General features: G+C 38.0%; 2 protein-coding genes across 2 annotated transcripts; one reads left to right on the plus strand and one right to left on the minus strand.

The window, feature by feature from the left end:
• Positions 1-14: 14 nt before the first annotated feature.
• On the minus strand, positions 15-16,881 carry LOC135941245 (RNA helicase aquarius). The gene is made up of 24 exons (XM_065486594.1): positions 16,703-16,881; positions 15,966-16,066; positions 15,755-15,911; positions 15,494-15,694; positions 13,286-13,633; positions 5,370-5,483; positions 5,197-5,300; positions 5,026-5,134; positions 4,753-4,966; positions 4,647-4,695; positions 4,442-4,539; positions 4,250-4,387; positions 3,976-4,193; positions 3,614-3,915; positions 3,246-3,383; positions 2,899-3,189; positions 2,021-2,210; positions 1,684-1,966; positions 1,360-1,627; positions 1,130-1,301; positions 906-1,076; positions 612-809; positions 386-562; positions 15-326 (listed from the first exon to the last, which is right to left on the minus strand). Exons 1-24 carry the CDS (start codon positions 16,802-16,804, stop codon positions 63-65), a joined length of 4,407 nt encoding a protein of 1,468 aa, XP_065342666.1. The 5' UTR covers positions 16,805-16,881; the 3' UTR covers positions 15-62.
• Positions 5,951-12,572, plus strand: LOC135941246 (G-protein coupled receptor Mth2-like). Its single transcript, XM_065486595.1, has 7 exons — positions 5,951-6,346; positions 7,365-7,666; positions 7,953-8,031; positions 9,786-9,958; positions 11,000-11,144; positions 11,201-11,293; positions 11,471-12,572. The coding sequence occupies exons 1-7, from the start codon at positions 6,039-6,041 to the stop codon at positions 11,685-11,687; spliced, it is 1,317 nt and encodes a 438-aa protein (XP_065342667.1). The 5' UTR covers positions 5,951-6,038; the 3' UTR covers positions 11,688-12,572.
• Positions 16,882-22,767: the final 5,886 nt, after the last annotated feature.

Here is a 22,767-nt window from a genome sequence, read left to right on the forward strand (position 1 = left end):
ATGAGACCATATAGTTAAATATTGAAAGTTAAATTTATTTGTAAAAAGGTGTAAACCACATTTCAATCCGAGTCATCTTCCGCAGGCTTGCTTTCAGTGGCAGCCATCTCATCATCTGTATCAACCTCATCCTCAGCAACCTTGGCAGCTTTCTTTGTGGGCAACAAATCCTCATCAATTTTTCTCTTTCTGCTCTCTGCTTCTTCCTTATCCTCCTCAACAGGCTCTTCCTCACTGTCGGACTCTCCACCAGGGTGAGCAGGAACAAAGTGGTCTGGTGTGTGTCCGGTGAGGGTTCCTGGTTTCTGCCACTCCTTTTGGGACTCCTTGGAAAGAGATAAAAATATATCAATCTGAGTTAGATTCAAGGTAAAAACCTGCGCACCTGCATGGCAGTTTTCAACTGCTGCACCTTGTGAATATAGAAATCATACACAAATGAAGCCATTTGTGGCATGTCTTCAGCCAACTGAGCTGATCCCTCAGGTTGCTGGTCTGCTGGTCGCTCAGTGGTGTAGGTCTCCTGTGGGGCCAGGTACAATTGTTGAGGTCTTCCCATGAGCTGCAAGTAATGCGTTATTTTATATAATTTCAAGTGCAATTTGTCATACTTGTTTAAATGCTGGAGCCAGTTCGAAGCAGTTCCTGAACAGAGACACCCTAGCAAATACGTAGAGACCTAGTCGAGCACGAGACATTGCTACCACCATTCGCCGAACATCTCGCAAGTGACCAACGGCTTTGGTTCTCACAAGAGATAGCAAAATGTAATCATTCTGCTGGCCCTGGTACTTGTCCACAGTTGTCACCTAAAACCAGAGTTATTAAAATATACGTTCCATCGGTTCTGTGAGAAATATTTGTGAATTTTGTCCTATAAACGATGCAATTTTTTTATGACTCACCTTGAAAGGACGGCCGATCAGAGGATTGTCAGCACATCTGATGTTGATAACGTCCCTGATTAAGTGTTTCTGGCCATTGTACGTTGTAAGGATAGAGATTTTTTCAGCTGGGTATCCAATCAAGCGCATGTACATGTAAGTCGCAACCACATATTCCGCTTCTGCCAAGTTCTGTAATGCAATTCAATGAATTTGGGGGTTTAGGGGGCTGTTGCGAACTATACCTGGTAAAAATATGGGCTTGGCTCAGACTCCCCAACTCCGTTAAAATTGTCAACGTTGATAAGTTGGAAATCATAGTAAAATCCTGGATTTGCAAGCTTGTACTCTTTGGAATTGATGACGTGAGGAAGGTTTCCTAGCTTTTTGTACCGCCAGTTGTACAGATTGCAAATGCTGAAGAAAGTTCACCAAATGAGTTCTTAATCTACATTATTAGCTAGAAATTAATTACCTGGGCCTAGAGCGACCCTGACCATCGAGATCCACAGTTGGCACGCCCAGTCTGACGATCCTGGTGAAGAGGGACTGCTCCATATTAGAATATTTTTGGAAAGCCATGTTTTTGATGACAGGTGGCAGTTGGTGGTGATCACCAATCATGATCCAACGTTTCAGGCGACTGAATCCATCAGCAGGATTTTGTAGCAGCAAGGGAATGAAGGTCTCAATTTCCAAAATTTGCGCAGATTCCTCCATCAGAATATTGTCGTATTTGAACCCTAAATACAGATACAGACGTTGCTGGAAGGCCAGAATCTATTGCAATCGAACATACCTAAATCTACCAGTTCCTTTCTTTTGAGAGCAGCATGTGTACATGTCATTGCAATGATTTTCGCTTCCTTCACGAGCAAGTACTTTGATCTGTCAAGTCCGCTCCTGAGAAGTTCAAAAGCACGGAATTCGTCGAGTTGGGTGAAAATCTTTTCAATGTATCTGAAGCATCCCTCTGCGATTTCCATGTCTTCCTCGTGCGACTCTCCCTTGAACAGGTTTGGCACATCTTGGAAGAATCGAGTGAAGGGGAATTCCTCCATGACAGCCGTAACAGCAACAACCTGCATCAAAATTATTTGTTTCATGTGCCCGCTTCAAAATTGAAACAAACCCACCTTTCCATCTGTGTGCTTGACCTTGCTCAAAAACTCTTCCCATCGGGCCAGAACATGGTAAAGGAAGAAGTAGCCAGCTGTTTCGCATGTGTAAGCCACATCGCCAGGCACGCTCAAGCTCTCTTGCAGCTTTTGCACCTCTTTTAGCAGTTCCAATCGCTTTGCCAGAACGTAATTCACTCGGCCATACCTGCCAAGGAGAATTGAAATGAAGCAGCAGTTGACTTGGGAGTTAAATTTTGCTTTTTGACTGCTTTTTTTAGCCCAACACATTTATTTTTCTCAGCTTTAATTTTTGATCTTGGAAAATGCAAAACACGTTCAACTTCATGTCCCTCACACAGAGGATCAAGCACCTTTTTAATCAAGTTTGAAGAAACTTTAAACCGAGTGTTTTTTTACATATAAATTGTATATTTCGACGTATTCCAAAATCGCACCTGTACATATTTTGGATTAATGGAATAAAATATATCTTGAATTAAATTGAAATAATTCATAAAAATATTAAATTGAAGTTAATATTCTGATTTTACCCGTTCGAGAGGGTGGTTGTAGAATGTTTACTAGATTCTAGACCAATTAAAAAGGTTATTTTTAATTTTTTTAAATTCATTTATCAATGTATTGAGTTTTTGGCGTCCTCAAATTTATGATCTTAGTCTCCATTGAGGCGATTACAAATATGGGGATTTGGTACAAAATAGTCAATTTTGTTTGTTTTGGCATAACCAGTTATTAAAGATGCCATTTTTTTAAATTAGAATTTGATAATTAAAAGAGATCTTTGTTGTCAAGGGCTCACTTTAGAGCTTAGACAAAATATTCAATGGGATAAATTAATCAAAGTAATATGAATTATACACAGCCTAGCTTACCTGCTGAAATCTTTTTCGGTTTCTAAGGCTTCTTCACCGTGACCCAGACGCAAGAGATGTCTTTCATCAATATCGAGGGCCATGATTTTCTCGAAAAGCTGGTTCAATGCCTGGTTAGAGTGAGTCACAATGAGAGTGCGTTGTGATGGAAAGTTGTGGTAGATGTTGGAAATGATCTGCACGGCAACATCTGTTTTGCCAGTACCAGGCGGTCCAACCACCATAGTCAAACCAGGCTGCATGCCTGATTTGATAGCTTCTACCTGAGTCGCAGTGAATGGAATGGCGTTCCTAAGAAGAATAAAATCATAACACCATTCTTAGTGCATTCAGTTACTCGTAATTACTTTTTGACAAAGCTCGAAGGGTACGGGCCTCTGTTCGGAATCCTGTGTGGCTCGACAGTAATTAGATTTTCCCTCTTTGGTGGCTCTTCGTCATTCGCAATCGCTTCCTTTTTGTGCACTGCATCTTCAAAAGTGATTCTACAAAAATTACAAAAAAAAGAGTTGAATGTTAATTGCCAAATTTTTCAAGTAATTTAGAAACTCCTCTTCAGAGATTTACAATATAATTACATGCAACATTTATTTACTTCACTCTCAGGCTAATGAATTTCAAGGGGATGAGTTTGAGTATTTTGCTTCAAATTAATATTAACTCAGTATCACTGATGAGACTCATTCTTGTTAAAGAAGATACAAAATCAAGTTACCTGAACGGTGGAACGAGTTTCTTGGGGTCATCTGTGCCAACTTTGATAGTGTATCCAGGAAAGCTGGATCTTAGATGATCCATGTCAAGGAATGTATCATTAAAATCCAGAGTGGGAATTTCATTTGGCATTCGAGAGTAGTGAGCAGCGCCAGGGTCACCATAGCCAAGGATAATGTCGTGCAGCCAGTCCGGGACAACGCACTCTGTGTTCATCAGCTCCCGAATGGTCTCCAAGACAGCCTTGAAATTATTTTCCTTGGGTTTCCTTCTCATCAGAATATTGAAGCTCTGGTACACATCCTAAAATAACACAACAAGTGAGCACAAAAGACAAAAAAAAACTAAGGCTCTATGAAATACCTCCTCACTATCATTGGACACATCCGTGTCAGCTCTGTACTGATTGCAGTCGAGCCAAACTCTGAAGGTCCGCCTATCTCCTTGCAGCTCAGGTTTTGGGTCAGGGCCATCTTCAATGATGCGGCCATTCTCGTCCAGCATGCCTTCAATTTCGCATCCTCTTACATACCTCAGACCTACTTGTGGGATGAAGGGTTGTGTGTGCGTGATTTTAGTACCTAAAAAGATTTGAAAGGTTGTTGTCTCGTAAACCAAATTAAGAATGCAAGTTTACCAATGGTATTTGTGGGCTGTACGCAGATTAAGAAGCAGGCATCATGCTTTCGTAGGTTTTCCCACTCATTCTTGATTTCCCTCCGAACATTCAAGTGGACAGACACATCAGCTCTCACTCTTGCAGGGCGTTTTTCACCTGAAATTAATGGGTCATAGAAATGAAAAGAAGGGCTAAATAAAACGCACTCACCAATATTTGGTCTGGCGACCTCTACAATGGTGAAGCCAGTGATGGGTTGTGCCATTCGAGCCCAACCTCCAAAATACACACCAGCATCTTCTGATTGCCTGTTGATAAACCAATTTTGAGAAAAACTGTCCAGACCGAACATGAGCATTATTTCGAGCCATGATTTTTTGAAACATCTCATAAAATACAAATATAATAAACTTACCATGGGCTTAGTCTTGTTACAGCATCCTCAATGTCTTGCCTTATCTCATCTGTTAGCGAAAATAACATTTCAAGTCACTGTAAAATGTAAATGAAGTTTATCTTACAAGTTGACTCAAGACGAAACAAGTTAAAGTTCCTCAGTAAATAATCGTGCAGAGTCAGAAACTGCAAGTTGAGCTTAGGCAACGCCAAGCAACCTTCACCAGAGAAGTACTCGGTTGGTACAATATTCTCATTCCAGATAACATCTTCAGTTGGATAGAGGGGCATTTCATTGAGGGCTTGGAGTTGAGATGAGCGTCTTTCATTTCTAGAGACCTAAATTAAAAACATGGCAATAAATTCTAATTATAGACACACGCATCAGCAGCACTTACAAGCAATTCTAGAAGAAACTTTTGGTCCAGTCGCATCCAGTCATTATCATTCGTCATCTTCAAGGGGGTCAAATTCAAATGGCAAGCGATTTGTTGAAGCATGTTTTCACTAAACAAAAATATAGACAAACAATGAAATCATTAAAACTACTAATTTTCCAATTAGCATACTCTAGGGGATTGAAATGCTTCAGTAGTGCCTCTCTTGTGTCCACGGTTCCTACATTAGAGAGAGCAAAATCTCGGAGCTCAGGGAATTTCGCAAAAGCAGCTTTCTGTGTGACAAAAAAAAATAATAATTAATGAAATGACGATAAAGAGGAGAAGACAATAAGCACATTTACCTGCAACGAAGTGATTCTTGAATAGTGGAGTTGAGTCATATCATGGTCTGTGAGAGGATCTCCAGTTTCATCGTTTATTTCAAAGTTGGCATAAAACTCCAGCATCTCCAAAAGCTGTGAACAGATGTAGCAATACAAATTTGATTATAATTGAAGTTAAATACTTTGTATTAAAACGTAGATTTTTCTATGACTGCTGTTCAAAGCGGAGAATAAGGAAAAAGTGACTCCAGAGTTGAAGTAATTTTTTGTTCAATATTATGACCACATAATTTTAATATTACTTTAACTTCATTTTAAATTTTTTCCATTTGTTAAAAAAACTATTTTATTGATCCCAATAATTGGAGTTGTTCAACTAAAATTAAAAATATTTACCCATAATGACTATATGAATGAACCCCAAAATTAATCTATTATGGAAGATCGAAAAAGGTGTTATGTTCAGACACAAAGATAATTACCCCCGATAGGGGAACCAGAATTGTTTAAAGAGGACAGCAAATAGTGTGATAACAAAATAAAGGGGCTCGCTGGTGCCTGTGTCTGTGGTGCCCCCTATATCAAGCTTGGCGCGGCCTGGAGATGCTCTAGGTGTCTGGTTCAGTAAGAGAGCAGCTCTGAAACCGGATTGTGCTCTTAGTCTGCTTCCTCGCACTCTTCTCGGAGATGAAGTTTTTGTGTTTAGTGCTGCTATTAGTGACACTTGTTTCAGCATTGCAGCAAGCCCCGCTTGAGAATTTCACGGTGAAATGCTGCCCGGTCGGACTTTACTTGGATAGTTCCAATTCGAAATGCATTTATGAAAATGGGACTGAAAGTAGCACCCAAATTTATAGACCTTCATGCTCGCATGGCATGTACCTGCTCAACCCAAATGCGAACGAGGAAGATTTTTTCCACGAAAATTCTGATGGTGACTTAGTGCTACAAGAGCTCGAGAATGATGACGCAAACGAACCAGTATCAAACGGAACGTGAGAATAATAATTTACTCAAAATGTATTCATTACCGGCCGTGGTCACGCTTGAACACTCCCGAATATTTAACAAGTGACCAATAACTTTTTAATTAAACAGGAGTGTACGCATCCCGTTTAGAAGTATTTTGTTTGAGAGAATGTGTTTTTCTCACATTCTTTGCTTTCTATTTATAAGACGCGACCAACTAAGAATCTCAGAGGCAGCATCATTATTCAAGCTTAAAAATGTTTCACAAAACGCAGATATTTTTAGTTTTCATGTACAACAAATTTTAGGATGCACTTCGCTAGCAAAATGTAATAATGGCAACGAATCATATAATTCATCCGATCTAAGAGACCAGGAAAATCCTTATTTAAAAGTCTCCCCATGAGGAAAAGTTTTGGTTAATCGATTGGGTTTTGTCAGGTGAAACGATATGATAAAAAAGGCATAATAAGTAGTCTACCATCAGATAGATGCTAGGGACAGCGCCGACTGCGCAGTCAACTGAAATAATATGAAACAAAATGCTTTTGAAACACAGATTTTTTTATGCTACAACCTCTCAACCAGACGTGCGGTAGCATCAAATTAGTGTTTTCCTCTCACTGCGTTTAATGCGTAGCATTCAATACATTTGTTTCACTAGGCTACTGGATTAAAACAGTGGCTTAACATAGGTCAATTCTTTGAAATTTAATGCTTTTGATGGTTTTATGCCACCTCCGTATCATATGAAGAGTCATTATTGATAACGATTGATTGCAGGGCACTTCATTGGTGGATCTTAAGACAGCTTATTACTGCATTATTTTCGTTTAAGATGGGGTTTGCCTCTTTTGAACTTATGATTCGTTTGTAAAGCTTTAGAGCAACTACCCTTGACCTAACCGATATATTAGTTATTGTGCTATTTGGACAGTGGGAAATTTCCTCAGTATCTTACAGTAGTTGCATTTCTAAGTCCAATGAATCTAGTAGCACTGAAGACAACACCAAATATAATACAAACTTTCGTTTTTTTTGCAGATGGTGTGCAGCAAATATACAATCGCAGCGTGGGAGGCTCACAACAGCGCTAGTTTGTTTTGAAGATGACAATGAAGAATACTCATCAGGAGTTATGCACGACGTTTATGGCGTTTGCATTCTCATCTCGGTTATCTTTTTCATTCTAACCCTGGCTGTTTACGTGCTTCTGCCGGAACTGCGCGACGTGCAAGGCCTTTGTCTGATGGCCAACATTTTTAGTCTTATTTTGGGCTACTTCATGCTCTCTGTTATTCAGCTCTTTGGCTCGGTACTCAGTGATGCATCATGTATATTCTCAGGTACGAATCGATTTTACCTTTTGTTCTAACTCATAAATAATGCAAATATGGTGACGTAGGAATTTAGCCATGCGCATATTATTAAGTGGGAGGAATACTGAATCGTTCAAAAGTCGAATTTACTTTTCAATATTTAATAACTATCTTCAAATTATTTAAAACTATTTGAGCTAGGAAATATAAATCTCTGAAAACAATATAGCTCATTTTTCGCTCTGTAATAACACTTTTAAATGTCTTCAGAACTTTGAAGACTTGGTTTTACCCTGGTTTCATTTCATTTCAGCATTCTTTCTATACTACTGGCTGCTCTCTGCATTTTTCTGGCTCAGCGTTGTCTCATTCAACGTTTGGAGAAATATAGTGTAAGTATCAAAGGATAATTTCATTAATTTCCCAAAGCTTTACAACGGTCAACAAGAATGATAATTAATCGATTGTTCATCATTAGATGCGAACTGATTTTAAATGAGTCTTTTGAAAACAATACAATCTCACGTGCTTGGCCGATTAATGTCTTAAAGGCTTGAAAATTCTTTCTATCGCACGAGCAAGCTCATGGTCAATACGAGTTTTCATGAAATAAATCGATATTGAAGAAAAAGCTTGCGAGTGTCAACAGCTCCGACTTGAGGATGTCATTTTTCCAATCGATGTTAATGTTTCGTTTACAACAGTATGCTAGAGTCTTATTTGCGTCCTTGCTTCAAAACCACATGATTGCGCGTGTAGAAATATTTAGAGGCTGAATTACAAAGACTGAATTACAAAGATAAAAAGTGGTGCGCGGTAATTACGCAGAGTTTTTATGCCTTTCCTAAGACAATGTGCAAGAAAAACAATCTTGCAATCAACTTCATTAGCAAGGAGGAAAAGTATTTTGCAATATACGTTTCATCATTTTAATATTCTAACAGGTGATAACTGAGCAAAACAACTTCGAACTGAATGCAGTTTAAAAATGCGCGATTTAAATCTTTACTTTACAGTTTTTAAAATGTCATTCTTTGTTAATGGAAGTTCTAGGAATACAAATTAGAAAACCGTCATTTTCCTGAAATTGGTTTGGAGTAACAATTTGGATCACGCACTTTCATGGAACGCATTCAAAGCAAATTTTGGGAAAAAATGTTTTACATTTGATTTGTCATGATTTAGTTGCTTCAAATGCGTTCTCTGAAAGAAGTGGAATTGCTTATTTCAAATTGCTATCAAGTCTTCTTTTCTCATTGGAATAAAATATATAGTATTTCTTCATACGCTTCTTATGAGTGTAACGTGGTAAAAACTGAGCCCGATTGCACTACAAACGACGTTCACTTTACTGAAGTTTTTAAGGACAGGAAGTTTGCATTTCTTTTTCTCACTCTCTTGTAAAAAAATAAAAATAAATAAATAAACACATACCAACTCCTCAGCATTCGTCTGTACAAAGAGCCAGTAGTGTGAACTGAGAAATTGCCGTAATTTCACGCGTGAGAACCGGGCGAGACACAAAAACACGAACATGGTTTGCTTTTCAAAACATTGGCAAATTAAAAACTTTGAAGATGGAGAGATTCCCTATTTTGTTAAAAGAGGTTCAAGTCAGCAATCCGATTTTCTTAGTGCTAGTGCCACTTTTTTCATTCCAACGGCGACACATTTAAGATTCTATTCGCAAGCATGGATGTTTTCAACCGTGAACTAACATCAGCCATCGCTGATGAGCTTCCTATAATTTATTTTCTCGGTTGAGGATCGCTCAGCTGTCATTGAGGCTAAGCGAACTAACAAACATGCGTCAAGACTAATTGTAAGGGGCCACCACGGATTAAAATAATCGTATGTGTGCCTGCCGCGGCACGTAAGGAATAAAAAGAAGTTATATAGTCAGTTTTTTCCTTAAGAAGAGCAAGGTCCTAGCCCAAATGTCACTCTTAAAATTTCAAGCATCCTTAATTATTTTTTTTAGCTGTACGCCAAGCATTTTTCAAAATAATATCATCGAGACAAATTCTCTTTAAATATTAGTTTAAAGACTTTTTAATCGATTTCTCATAAAACAAAACTATATAAGAAATAATTGTAAACAGTTGCATTGTCAAAACCATTTAATACCATGTCCTACATTTGACAGCCCATCTCGCAGTTGCATGATGACCGGACGGACCAAATTTATTTCCTTCACATGTTACGCGTGGGGCACTCCTGCAGTATTTTTGCTTTTGGTCATCGGCGCCCACTACGTGCCTGAAGACTTTGGTTCGCTCTACAAACCTCGCTTCGGAGTTTCAAGTTGCTGGTTTTACGGTAATTATTCTTTAACGCAACACTCACTTTGGGTGTACTGTAGGCGTCGATATAAATACACGTTTGTGAAAGGGTGGTGCTGCGAAAAGTTAATGCCAAGGCTATTAAACTGGTTGTTTCGTTTCAAACACATAACGATGCTAGTAACTGCTGCAACGAATTACTTTCGATTTGAAAAGTTAATTTTTATGATCAGTTAGTGCGGTGCTTAGATTTTATTTGTTCACTATTGGTTTATTTTTTAATCTCTAACGGAATATATAGATTGGAAAGGTCAGTCTTTCAATCTGTGTTGCACCGTTAAGACACTTCAATATACTTTAACGATTTTAAAAATCTGAAAAAATTCAAGATTGCGTTGACATAGTTGCGATGCTCTCGTCACAACAGTCTTAAGCGTGATATCAAATCCCAGTATCCTGTCCTTGTAGGATGCAGTGAAAGGGATCTCATTGCCAGCAATTCTTACAGAAACGTTTTGCTTTACTTGCAAAATTTATTTGATACGCAACACTCGCAGCGGACTGTTAAAAACAGATCTTATTCACATTTTATACAGTGTGCATCACTTGCTCAACCGTTTTGCTTGGAGCGCGATTTTTCGTTGAAGTTCGTAGAAGTTTTTTAAGCAAAATTGACTAAAAACTCTTTAAAACGCCTACATCTCCAGCTAATAACAGTCTATTTTTTATAAAAATAAATGTATATTCTCTAACGCTAATGCTTTAACCCGTCACGATAACTCCACTAAAATTTTCTTTTACGATGTGGCTCTTGCCGTCATCCAAATATCTAGGATAAAAGGCGGGTCTAATGGAGTTGCTATTTTCATTGCATCAGTCATTGAAGCGTGTCGTTTTATGTATAAATATATACGCGCTACGAATGATAGCACGTCAGGGCTGCTGGAGGCTATAATGTAAAGTCATAAATAATTTAAATACCCACAGCTGTAGTTAATTAATTTTTGTGCTACATTGTGTCACGCTTTTTTGCCCTGGAGATAGAAGATCCACCAAAACATTTATGTTGCAATTCTAGGTCCCGAAGAAACGTGGCTTTACTTTTACGGACCGATCTCGATAATTATTTGCGCCAATATCTACTTCTTCATGACATCGGCATTTCATGTTTGGCGTAGTGACGACAGCAACAACGGCACACAAGTCAAGTCCAAAAAGTTCAAGTATACTATAAAATCATGTTGAACATTTATCAATTAAAAATGAACCTGTCTTACAGATGGTTGATGTACTTGAAACTGTTCATCGTGATGGGCATTACTTGGATATTTGAAGTTGCCTCTTTTGCTGAAGGAAGCAAATCATGGTTTTGGTAGGCACAATTATTAAATGGCTCTGAATGGCATTATTCCATTTCATAAGTCTAACAATTCCATTTACCTTGGGCTTCGGCACAAGTGGAGCTTCGCGAGCAAGGTCGCAAAATTGACCTCTTTTCCACACGCTCTATCGAAGCAAACTGAGAATTTTTTTCATATTGCGATTGCAGGTACATAACAGACGTCCTCAACTGCCTTCAAGGGATTATCTTTTTTCTAATTTTAATCTGCCGCCAACGGGTGCTCCGACTGATCTGCACGCGACCATGGGGGTACAAGATGTTTGGCGACCGTTTCCAGGGCACGCCTGATGAACTCGACTCGGACGATGACGACGACGACGAAAACGCCGAGGTCGTCGAGCTAGCAAATCCGTCCAACAAGTAGGAATTTGGTGCGAGGCCCGTATGTGGGACGAGGAAAACTCTTTGCCAGTACCCTTATTGTTTGCATTTTGATATCATCTAACAGTGTCATTTACTGAACATTTGCAAACTAGCTGCGATGCGTCAAGTGGCAAACTCGGTAAGAGGAAAACAACGCACATGCTTAGTCAGAATCGCAATTTATTATTTACTCCCACAGAGTTTTGATTGTGGCATTGTCTAACCACTCACCACTCCCACACCAGCCAACGAATTAACTGAGCCTAAAATATTTTTAATCATTTTCGTATTGTATGGCAGTGCTCATTGACAAAGCCCAGTGCTTTTTCGCGTTGCGTGACACGCGAAGCCTTCGAAGTTTCCATGCAAGCAACTCAATTCGCGAAATAGAGACCCTGGGAAGATAGGAACGGTGATCATGTGAATGGGCGCTGCTTTTGCCTTAATTACATTTTGAATAGTCATACATTACGCTGTGCCACTTCGCAGGTGCTTGTCTGTTCCTAAATATACGTGTGTATTCCCTGAGCTGCTTTGTGCGTCACGGACGCTGCGCTACGTCATCGCATGTAATTAATAGAATACTAATGGCAAAATACGCAGTTCTACTTAACTTGATTAATGACTGTTTCAGACGGATCCATTACTTTCGCAATATATATGTCTCATAATGTAAAACTCTTTAGAATGCATATTTTTAATTTTGACTCAAGTATGTTGAAACGCAAGTTGAATTTGTACTTATTTTGGCCCTCGAGTTAATTGAAGCTGTGCCTTATTGTAGGTTTATGTATATTAGCTGATAGCATCTTCATGAAGTTGTGCTTTTGCCTTTTCTTTTAATTGCATGCCCGTCTAATAAAGAAATTCAAAGATCTTAATCTAACGATGCTCCATCAATTAAACTATTAAATTTGACACAATGGCACTACTCTGTGTGGCTTGACATTGAAAAAACAATGTTGCAACTGTTTTGGCTCCTTAGACTGCCTATCCAGCAGCAGTAGTTAATTTGTTTTTATTGCCAAAATTTTCATATTTTAATTTTAATTACATTATTTAAAATAAAAATATCTAGCTGAAGCGCAGCCAATTTCCCAGATATTAGGGATTGTGATCGTCTCTTAATTTTTGCATTGCTTGTAGAGAAAAATAGTGTGTCATATTCTTAGAGAAATTTTCGCAATGTTACGAATGAAACATATGTGATAAGGTGTTTCAGGAATCAATTTCCGCCTGTGACACACTGCTCTGTTACAAGGAGAGTTTCCTTCTTAATCCTTTTTTTATTTTAGATTTTAATCCCTTAGCGCAATTTTGTGTTTGGTAACACTTTTGAGTTCTTCCGCAAGGTTTGAAAGCTAAATAAAGAACACTTAAACCACGGCACAAGAATAGATATTATGAAAATTTAAAATAAAAAGGAAGAGAATTCACAAAAAATGTGCTCTTGCAATTTTTTGAAGTCTCTATTTTGGATTGACGGAAAACTAAGTAAGCACGGTTTGCAGTTACTCTTAATGCAATGTTCACTATAGTTTCTACTTGTTCCTTATCAAAATAAAAATTCTACTAAGAAACAGAGGATTTGTGTCCTACCTGCGAGAAGAGCTGACCATCCTCACGCTTGGACAAGTTGGACAATTTGCACCTGGTGACCAGATGACAGTCGTCCATAACCGTGTTGAAAAAGCGTCGGGTGGGCAGCAGTGCCTCAAGGTCAATCATTAGCTCCAGGAATCGCTCGCAGTAGTGGATCTTATCCTCAGACACATTCCCAGACTCAGGAATTGTGTCAAGCAGACGGATGAATCTGGCCATTAGGTTGTGCAGGAAGGTGCGCTCCCACTGCTGAGCCCGACGCTGTTCTTCACTTTCCTTTTTCTGCAACGTCTTCCAGTATTTGCGCCATTTGGAATTCTGCTTCAATTCATGCTCCCGACGGTGCTGAAAGAGAAATTTTTTATTCAAGAGGTGTGCGCTTTTTGGCTCCATAGTTCACAAACACAGTAATTACAACATAATAATATGTAACCAAATAAGACCGTTTTCACATCTAATTTACGAGTTAATTTCACCCCCATACCTTGTGGTGGGAGTTTTCGTGAAGATGTTGATTTTGTCACAGAAATACGAGTTAGATGTCTAATTATGGGTAATCGAACCTCAGCATACAAATTTTTATATTTTTTTACACAAGAGTAATCATGTTTGCGATTACAGACGCACAAAAGAAATATATTTTACATTTTTGGCAAAACAAATTAGTGGAGACTTTACTGATATCAATTGGTTACTCAGAAAGTAATATGTTCATTCTTAATCGGAGTACCATAGCAAAATTCCATAACCTGCCGCGTGAACGGGTAAAATTGGAATATTAACATCAACAAAACATCATCACTAACTTATTGATTATAGCTCCAACACGATCTACATTATTTGGTTTCTTATCAATTATTAATAGAGGTCTCAGCCAGCCGCGCTACCCCGCGCAAAATTTTGGATCACGTGGGCAGCCGCCATGAATCTGGCTAAGCTTTACTAACCACGCCAGTCGTCGGTAAAAAATGGGCAAAAAATAAATAGTGCGGGGCAGTTAAGCACTATCTAACTTCAAAATTCCCATTTTGTTTTGTAGTATTAATTTTTTAAATATCGAATTACAATATTTCAAAAAAATCACGGAAGTGCGAGATTTAAAAGTGTTATAGTGTTATACTATTGCTAGTTTACCCCATTTTAGCTCTGCGCTCTTGGATAAAGTTTTAACAAGCTGTTTGTCATTAATGTCACCTTTTCTCCATGTTTTTTGTCTTGTTTGACAAGTTTACGACATGAATGTAACTTTCACCAATTATGAAAATAAACTACAATAATCCGGTTTGGACTGTCAACTTGTATGCTTCACGTGAAAAATTTCAAGGTGGGAGATAATTACCCCAGAGCATTACTCAAATCTGTGCGTTGAAAGGAAAATTGCGTCAAGAAAAAATATACAACTTTTTAATAATTTATCACTATCGCTGGCCTATATTAATGCAATATAACTGATAAGGGTACGCAGACACTTCTGTTTGACTGAGACCCAAATCTTATCTCAAACAAAGTGGCCAAATATGATCAGAAATTTAGTGCCACCGAGACAAATAGTTTGAACTTATGAGCTCCTTCTCAATGAAAACATAAAAAATCGGTTTGTGTGTCATGGTCACACACTGTCTGTCCCAGGTCGCATCTGTCAAGAGCAACTCTCATGCAAATGCCGAGTTTGTGCACCAGTTCCCTATTTTAAGAAATTTATACTACGGGAAAACATATTTCAATGGGTTATTACATCTGTATGGTGTTAGGTGAATGGATTTTGCTGTTTGTTCATGATATTTAGAGCAAAGCTAATGAAATATTAGCATAAATCATTTTGTCTCCATTAAAATTTAAAATCGTAAATCGTTCATGCCACGGAAAAAAGTCTGATCTGGAACTTGCCACTTTGTAGCAAAAGTCTGACAGACTTTTTCGCCAACGGTAAAATTGTCCGGACTCACTATTCTGGCAACACTCGATTCTGACCACAGTCACGTGATTAGCGTGACGTCAGCTTATATATGAGACCCATGATGAAAAACAGTGAGATTGGACAATTTTACCGTTGGACAGAAAGTCCGTCAGACTTTTGCTACAAAGTGGCAAGTTCGAGATCGGACTTTTTTCAGCGGCACGAACGAAATGTCACTGAAACAGTGTGCATAGTTAGCCCTTCACAAACTAAAGCTTCCCTTAAAATAAAGAAAATTTAAGACTTACTGGCTGCAAGGAGACCCACATCGAGAGTGAAACTAGTCGTTTGGCCTGGTCTCTGATCAAATCTTCCTCCATGCTGTTGAAGCAATGGTTCAAAAATACAAGAAGCGCAGTTTGCTCTTTCAATGAGGCTGTATCAGTTAAACAAGCTTCAAGAACGGCTCGGAAGAAGACTGGAAATTGCTCTGGCTTGGTTTTGAAGCTCTAAAAATGAGATGGGTGTATGTCAATATATTAACGTTTAAAGAATAAACATCATCACACCTCCCAGGCTGGAACACGTTCTCTGAACTTCTCATTTATCATCACGACAATCGACAAGAGGTGCGCCAGGTTCTTGGTGTCTGGTCCAAAGTTTGGCCACAGGAAGTTTTCTACATACTGACTGAACTCGAGCATCATAATTCTTCTGACAGCAAAGCTAAAACATGACAGCTATAAGATTAAAATCATAACACATTAAGATGGAGCATACTTTGATTCTTTGATCTCTTTGCAATAAATTTCATCCACGACTTTGGAGTTGAATGGAAGCCTCTTTTCAGCAGCATATGGAGCCCAGTACTGGTTGGCCAGCTGGAAATTACAATATAATTATTAGTATAAGCATGGATTTTGGCAAAACTAAAAATTTAAAAAATCGGTAGGTATTGTGTATCTACATTTATTATAATATGCACTGCATTGAAAAAAAAACCTTTTTGGGCATTTTCCCGAAACACGTTGTGCATTTTCAATTTTCACTGACAATCAATTCCCATGATGAATGGCCATAAATAAGGATTTTTGCAAAATCAGTAAACAGCCACTGGTTTCACCAAGAGACCAAAATTTTAACACTTCATCGCGTATTATTCCAAAATTTCTGACTTTTTTGCCGCGAAGTGTGACCTTTTATGGGGTTAAATTCGGAAAAATGCGGAAAACCCCAAAACTGGTGTAATTTTCTAGCTGTTTTTTTGCGCAAAAAAACAGTGGAGCATATTTGCGCATTGGAAATTTGGTGAACCCTGATCTCAAACCCACCCATTGAGTTAATTATTTTGTCCAACACAATACCAGCTGAGACAGAGTTTAGAAGTTCGTCATTTGATACATATTCTACAACGAAAAATGAGTATGTATTTTGTATTTTCGCTTTGTTGTTGTAAATTAAACTGATTTTTAGAAAATGTTAAATTTGTTGCCAGCCGTTATAGATATCATATGTACCTGAGTGATTCTGTCGGCGTTAATTTGTTCCAATGTAGGCGCAGGACCTTTAGCTTTAGCTGCAGTTCCGGATTTCTCCGCCTGCTGCTTGGTTGCAGTCATTTCTACAGATAATTTGGGAAGATGAGCATGCAAAAGCAGTATTTTTTCGCAAAATATTCTGTATTAGCCGGCGAATTGCGATCAAACGACAACAATAACAAACGCCATAGCAAGGGAAAGCATGTGGAATGGGCTTTGCCTGCCTTAACTGAATTGCAGCGCCATCTGTCAAAGATTCTTCAAACTACATGTTTATTCTTTTTTCTCTCGCTTGTGCTGCTATTTTGGCAAGTCAGCGAACCTAAGCGCTCAATCAGCGCATTCGCTATTATCTTATTGCAATTTTGTGTTAAGAAATTACATTAAATTTAAAGAATTTAATTCATAGTAACATATTTAAATAACAATTTTGAGTGTAAAAAATGAAAACTGTTCTACGCTATTTTTCTTTACAAAGTGTAATCCCAAAAATAATTGTGGGAAATGGAAATACGTAATATATATGGCAATATTATTTGAACTTTGAATGCTTGTTGAACATTTTTTTTCACTCATACCCTTGCTGTTACAAAAAGTCCTAGATTGTGATGAGCAGCGTATTTGGATTTCGAGGAAATTAGAAAATATTTTATTTTACGGAAGTTAAAATTTTAATGTGTTTAAATTTATGGGTACATTCAAAATAAAAAAATAACACGAAACATTATTATCAATTTCAAAATTTATATTCTGGCACTATGCTCATGCTGCGCGCGCTGTTAAGTTTCTTCAGCGAAAAAACTTGCCAAATCATAATAACCAATGCCAACAAAGATTACAAAAAAAATAAGTATCAAAATTCGTGAGCTTAGAATTTTTATTTAAAGAGAGAAAAATCCTACAGATATCATCCATTCTCAATTTGCCCAAAAGGACGAGCGGTGGGTGCAAGATTGGCACCTTGAGAGACTACTTATGCACACATTACATGTTTGTATGTTGGCAGACGAGTGCGAGCAAATTACAGAGCGTCTAGAGCGAAAGATGGTCGTAATTTACGTCAAATAAATCAATTGGTTTTGTGATCGAGCGAGCACCGCCCCACGGCGCGCATGAAACACAGAGAGCGAGAGAGAGAGAGAGAGAGAGAGAAGAGTTCTCGCGCTGCATTAGGGGCAGGGGCTGCGAGTAAGCGAGATAGGCAAGGCAAAAGAGGCGAAAAAGGCACTCCTTGCCTCGTTTGCTGCTTGCCGCAGCGCGCGTTGCATATTCATCAATAAATAAGCATGCGAGTCGGTCGTGACCCTCGCGAGCACCATTGCTGCAATTAGCACTGCGATTTATTACCCGGCGTGATGCACACACTCGTTATTCGCACTGGTGCGAGCCAAAATTATCCGAACCAGCTTCACGCAGTCAGATGTACTCTGGGCGGCGTGCTATCAAACGCCGAGTAATTGAAATCGAATTATTGCCGCATCTCAAGCCTGCATGCAATATGATGAACTACTGCACGTGCATCAATGTTGTTTTTATATCATTTTTGCCACTTGAAGCGGACTTAAAGAAAAAAATATTGGCACTAATTTTGGATCAATCTGAAAAGCAATAATTAAAGAGAGGCATTTTAAAATCAATATCAGTTTTGGATCAACAGTTGATGTTGCTATATATATAGTTTCAAAGCAATATTAATGCGGATCAGCAGAGCAACAATGTCTTAAAAATCTCCACAAAAATAAAACGACAGCGAAATATAAAATATTTAGAGTGGAAATTCAAAAGTTTGATTGCTCTTCACATTAGTTGGAAATGTGTGTGTACGAAAATTTGAGGAAAGTGACCTTGACAAATGTTTTTTTCATCAATTGAAATAATTTTTGATAAAATAAATACACAAACTAAATTATTTTGTAAATTCCCAAAATTTTGACTAATTTCGACTCTTATAACTGGTGCCCTAATTCATGAGTAAAAATCATAATTTATTTTTTGATCAGGCTCATGATAATGAGCAGGTTAAAAGCTATACAATCAAACAAAAATCAATTTTAAAATTTTCTCTCTATTCAGAGCGAGAATGCATGGCTATCAGCAAAAGTTTTAAGACTTAATTATTAGGCCCCACTATTTATTGTTATGCAAAATAGCCAGGACCGTGAGTGGATGTGGAGGAGCCGAGTGAAGAAGCGTTAGAGTGGTTTCAAATTGAAATGTGCAGGTGGCATGACGTCTAATTGACGGAACCGCAAGACAACAAGAAGCACAAATAATTTCAACGGGGCTGGGAATGGTGAGTGGGCTCTGCGCGGCGCACGAATCGAGCTGTGTGCGAGACGAGCATGTAATTTGGAATCAAATACAAAGGCAAAGGCAGCAAAGGGTTGGCACGCTGCTGTTATTATCACACCTCCATTGTTTAGCCGCACGCTGATCATTGTTATTAAAAGCCGCTGAGCGCGTCCTTTGTGATTCTGCGCCACGAGAGAGAGAGAGAGCAAGAGAACAAAACGCGCGCTGACTGACCCGCGATCACGTCTCGCCACAAAGTACACTCGCACTATCTAATTATCCACTGTGTACTTATCTATCATTTCACTCTGCTCTCAGCTTCGCCATCTTTTTTCCGCATTTTAACGGGATTCCTTGAATTCCCACCATTTCGGGAGGATTCTATTAGTTTTTGATGATAATTAGAGCTTACTTAGTACAACTTGTTTAACGCAGGAATTTAATTCCTCGTCTCAAAACGCATCTTCCAATTTAAGGGTGGAATGGACAAATGTAACGAAGCCTTCGAAGAATAGGAAAGGACTCTCAAATGATTGGCTTCTCAAAAATGGTGTAATTAATTAATCAAAAACCCTCATGAACCCCGATAGTCGTTAAAACTCAGAGGCTCACGAAACTTAAAAGTCCCGTAAGTTGCTTAGAGACTACTGAATATCTAATTAACATAACTTTTTCCGAAGAATTGGCTTGAAAATAAATGAGCCCAAGATCAGACCTAATTTCTGGAACACAAACATGAAATCCACCCCTTATTCTTCACGTTTTTTTGCTGCATGCTCTATCAAAAGTAGATTGAAATATTTGTCATTTTAAACTGTAGAAGTTTTAACTGCTTTAGCCTAAATTATAAATTACGCAGCAAAAAAATTCAAATTACACAAAAACGTGAAACAAAGTGTCGTAAAATCCTTTTGAGCTAAAATAAAACACTTAAATCTCCCCAAATGTTTCTTAACTATTAAACCTACTTCAAGTTGAATAACTAATTTTCCTAATTTTCAATAACTGCACCCATTTAATCTAAAAATTTAGGCAAGCTTAATTTTTTTACAATGAGTGAAAATAAAAAAAATGCTACAAATAAGTGTCCAGTAACTTTGAATAAATTAACCATTAAAGACGATTTCTTCAAATTGATATTTTATTAGTATTTTGGAATGTATATATCAAATGAAGTATTTTGACATGTATGACAGCAATTTATAGCAAAATAATGGCAAATATTCACTTTTATTTGCAGCATAAAAAATAATAAAATCTACATTTTTCCAACTAATTAAAAAAGTGTCCAACAAGGTTTTGAAAATATTTACCCTATTTTTCGACGTTAAGACCATCATGAATTTGAACCTAAAAGTTGTTATTTGATAGCTCCTTGCGCGAAACATAATAATGCTGATATATATTTCGTACTAGGGCATTACACTTTGTGAGGTGTGGTCATTTAGCAGATCATAATATTATTTGAATTTTTTACTAGAAAAATTGAGAAGCACGATTTCTTGCGCGCCCACAAATTTGACGCGGGATCTCTATTTTTGACGGCTTATGTACTCATTCCTTTATTATGGGGTAGAAGCAAGCAAAGGCCTCTCTGTGCACGCGGACAGCTTATCATCAAGAGGTGAAAAATCAACACCGGACTCTCCTCGGTATATTTTCCACGCGATTTCAATAAAGCTCGTCAGTATAAAATGCATGCTTGATATTCGGGTTTAATACCACATGGCCGCACACGCAGAGATAATTCGTCAGCGTGTGTATGCGCGCTCCAATCAACAGCGTTCATCTCTTAAATGAACCTGGTAATAATCGACACTTACTTAAGATCTCACTCCTCTGATGCATGCAACTAGCAATTTCCTGTGCTTTTACGTTTTGAACAATCGTTTCATCCATTTTTATTGAGATATCGCGGAGCTGGCACGTTTTCTTCACGTAATTTATAACAACGTTGTTTGAAACAAATGCAGCAGTAAAATTCGTGATTATTTTCAATTTAGGATTTACCAGGCCACATGAACTACAAGGATATTGTAGTATAGGATGAGAAAAGACCGAAACATTTTACTAATAAAATTGGTGGGAAATGAAAATTAAATTTTGGTTCGCATAGATACTATCAAAATGTTAGTTTTAGAATGACCAAATTTAGCAAAAGAGATATATAAAATTCATCTGGATCTACTGCACTAAACTTTTAACGTTAAAAATTGATAAAATGCTTAAAAATGAATATATTTTTAGCAAAACTTTTTTAAATGGCATAAAGTTTAATGTTTTCTCCGCTCTACTACATTTGTATTTTACGATGGAAATTATGATCATGCTAATTTTGTCCAACGATTCTTTATTAAATTGACTGCTAAATATTATGATATTTGTCGCCGTAAAACATTAAATTCAAACCAATCGGTAGAGGGACATTTAAATAAAATACCTATTATCAATCAGCAATTTCCGAATTCCTGTATTATATTTTAAGCCGTTCGAGACACTTCTCCTACCTTTCAAGCGCCGCGGGGCCGTATTTTGACGGCGAAAGATCTGCCCTTAATAAACAATCACGTGCGTTCTCGCTTCATGAGGAGAGAAGGACCTCACAACAGCATCTCACGGATAAATATCTCACACCGCGGTATAAAATAATAACCAAACACCTCACTCATATTTATTTATTAGGACCGCCCTCACAGCACAAACAGCCGCACATCTCACATGAGAATGAAGGAGAAGATACCTTAGCGCGGCATGGAGAGAGAGAGAGAGAGAGAGAGAGAGAGAGAGAGAGAGAGAGAGAGAGAGAGAGAGAGAGAGAGAGAGAGAGAGAGAGAAATCTGTGAAAAACTCCTCTCGCAAGCCGCCAGTCGCAACGGGAAAAATATAATACGGCGGAGTTTGCAGTTACTCACGTCCGTATTGAATTTTTCTCTCTCATCTCTCGTTGTTTAATGACCCCGAATCAAAATTACACACTTTGATCCGTCGTGCTGCTGCTGCGTTTGCCGGCTTGGCGGGTTTTGCGCTTAATTAATGATTTTGGCCCATGAATTATTGCCGCTCGATAATAAATAATCGGTATAATTGTTATTCTCTCCGTCGGGATGCGTCGGGCAATATTTTAAACTAACACCATCATGAGAAAATGGCTTTCAATTTGTTTTCCTCGCTCGCTCGCTCGTTCACTCGCTGGTGCCGGGGCTTAAGTGATTGTAATGAATAAAATCATAATAAATTTTAGTGCTCGTTGAAATTGGATTACAGTCGGAAAGGAGATGGTTTAAAAACTGGACAGGTCAGAATTTTAGCATTTTGAAATTTGCATCTCATTTACATGGAGTATTTTAAAGTATTTTAAATCTGGTATGTTAACATTTTAAAAAAATCCATACATACAGGTTAAATTATTACTTAATTGAAAATCAATTAAATCCTAGCTACGGCTATTTAAAAATTACTGTAAAATATTTCCTTAGCTGATGAAAATGGTTGGTTCCTTTTATCTTTTATCATTAGCCTCCTCAGCATGACAATTTATTCAGATTCAATTTCATCAGTTTTTTTCAAAGCTGAATTTAAGATTCGAGAGAGCCACGGGAGTGGAAACGCGATAAGGTAGCAATAAAAATGCAATTATTCAAAGTTCAAAGCTGCTGTCCATCCTGTGTCACACAAGCTGAGCCGGTTGCCTACCCACTCAGCCGCACGTACCACAGTAAAAATGCATGATGCGAGGAAGCTGACTCCGGGTG

This window comes from Cloeon dipterum, chromosome 3, assembly GCF_949628265.1.
Source record: "Cloeon dipterum chromosome 3, ieCloDipt1.1, whole genome shotgun sequence".
In the NCBI taxonomy this organism is placed as follows: Eukaryota; Metazoa; Arthropoda; class Insecta; order Ephemeroptera; family Baetidae; genus Cloeon; species Cloeon dipterum.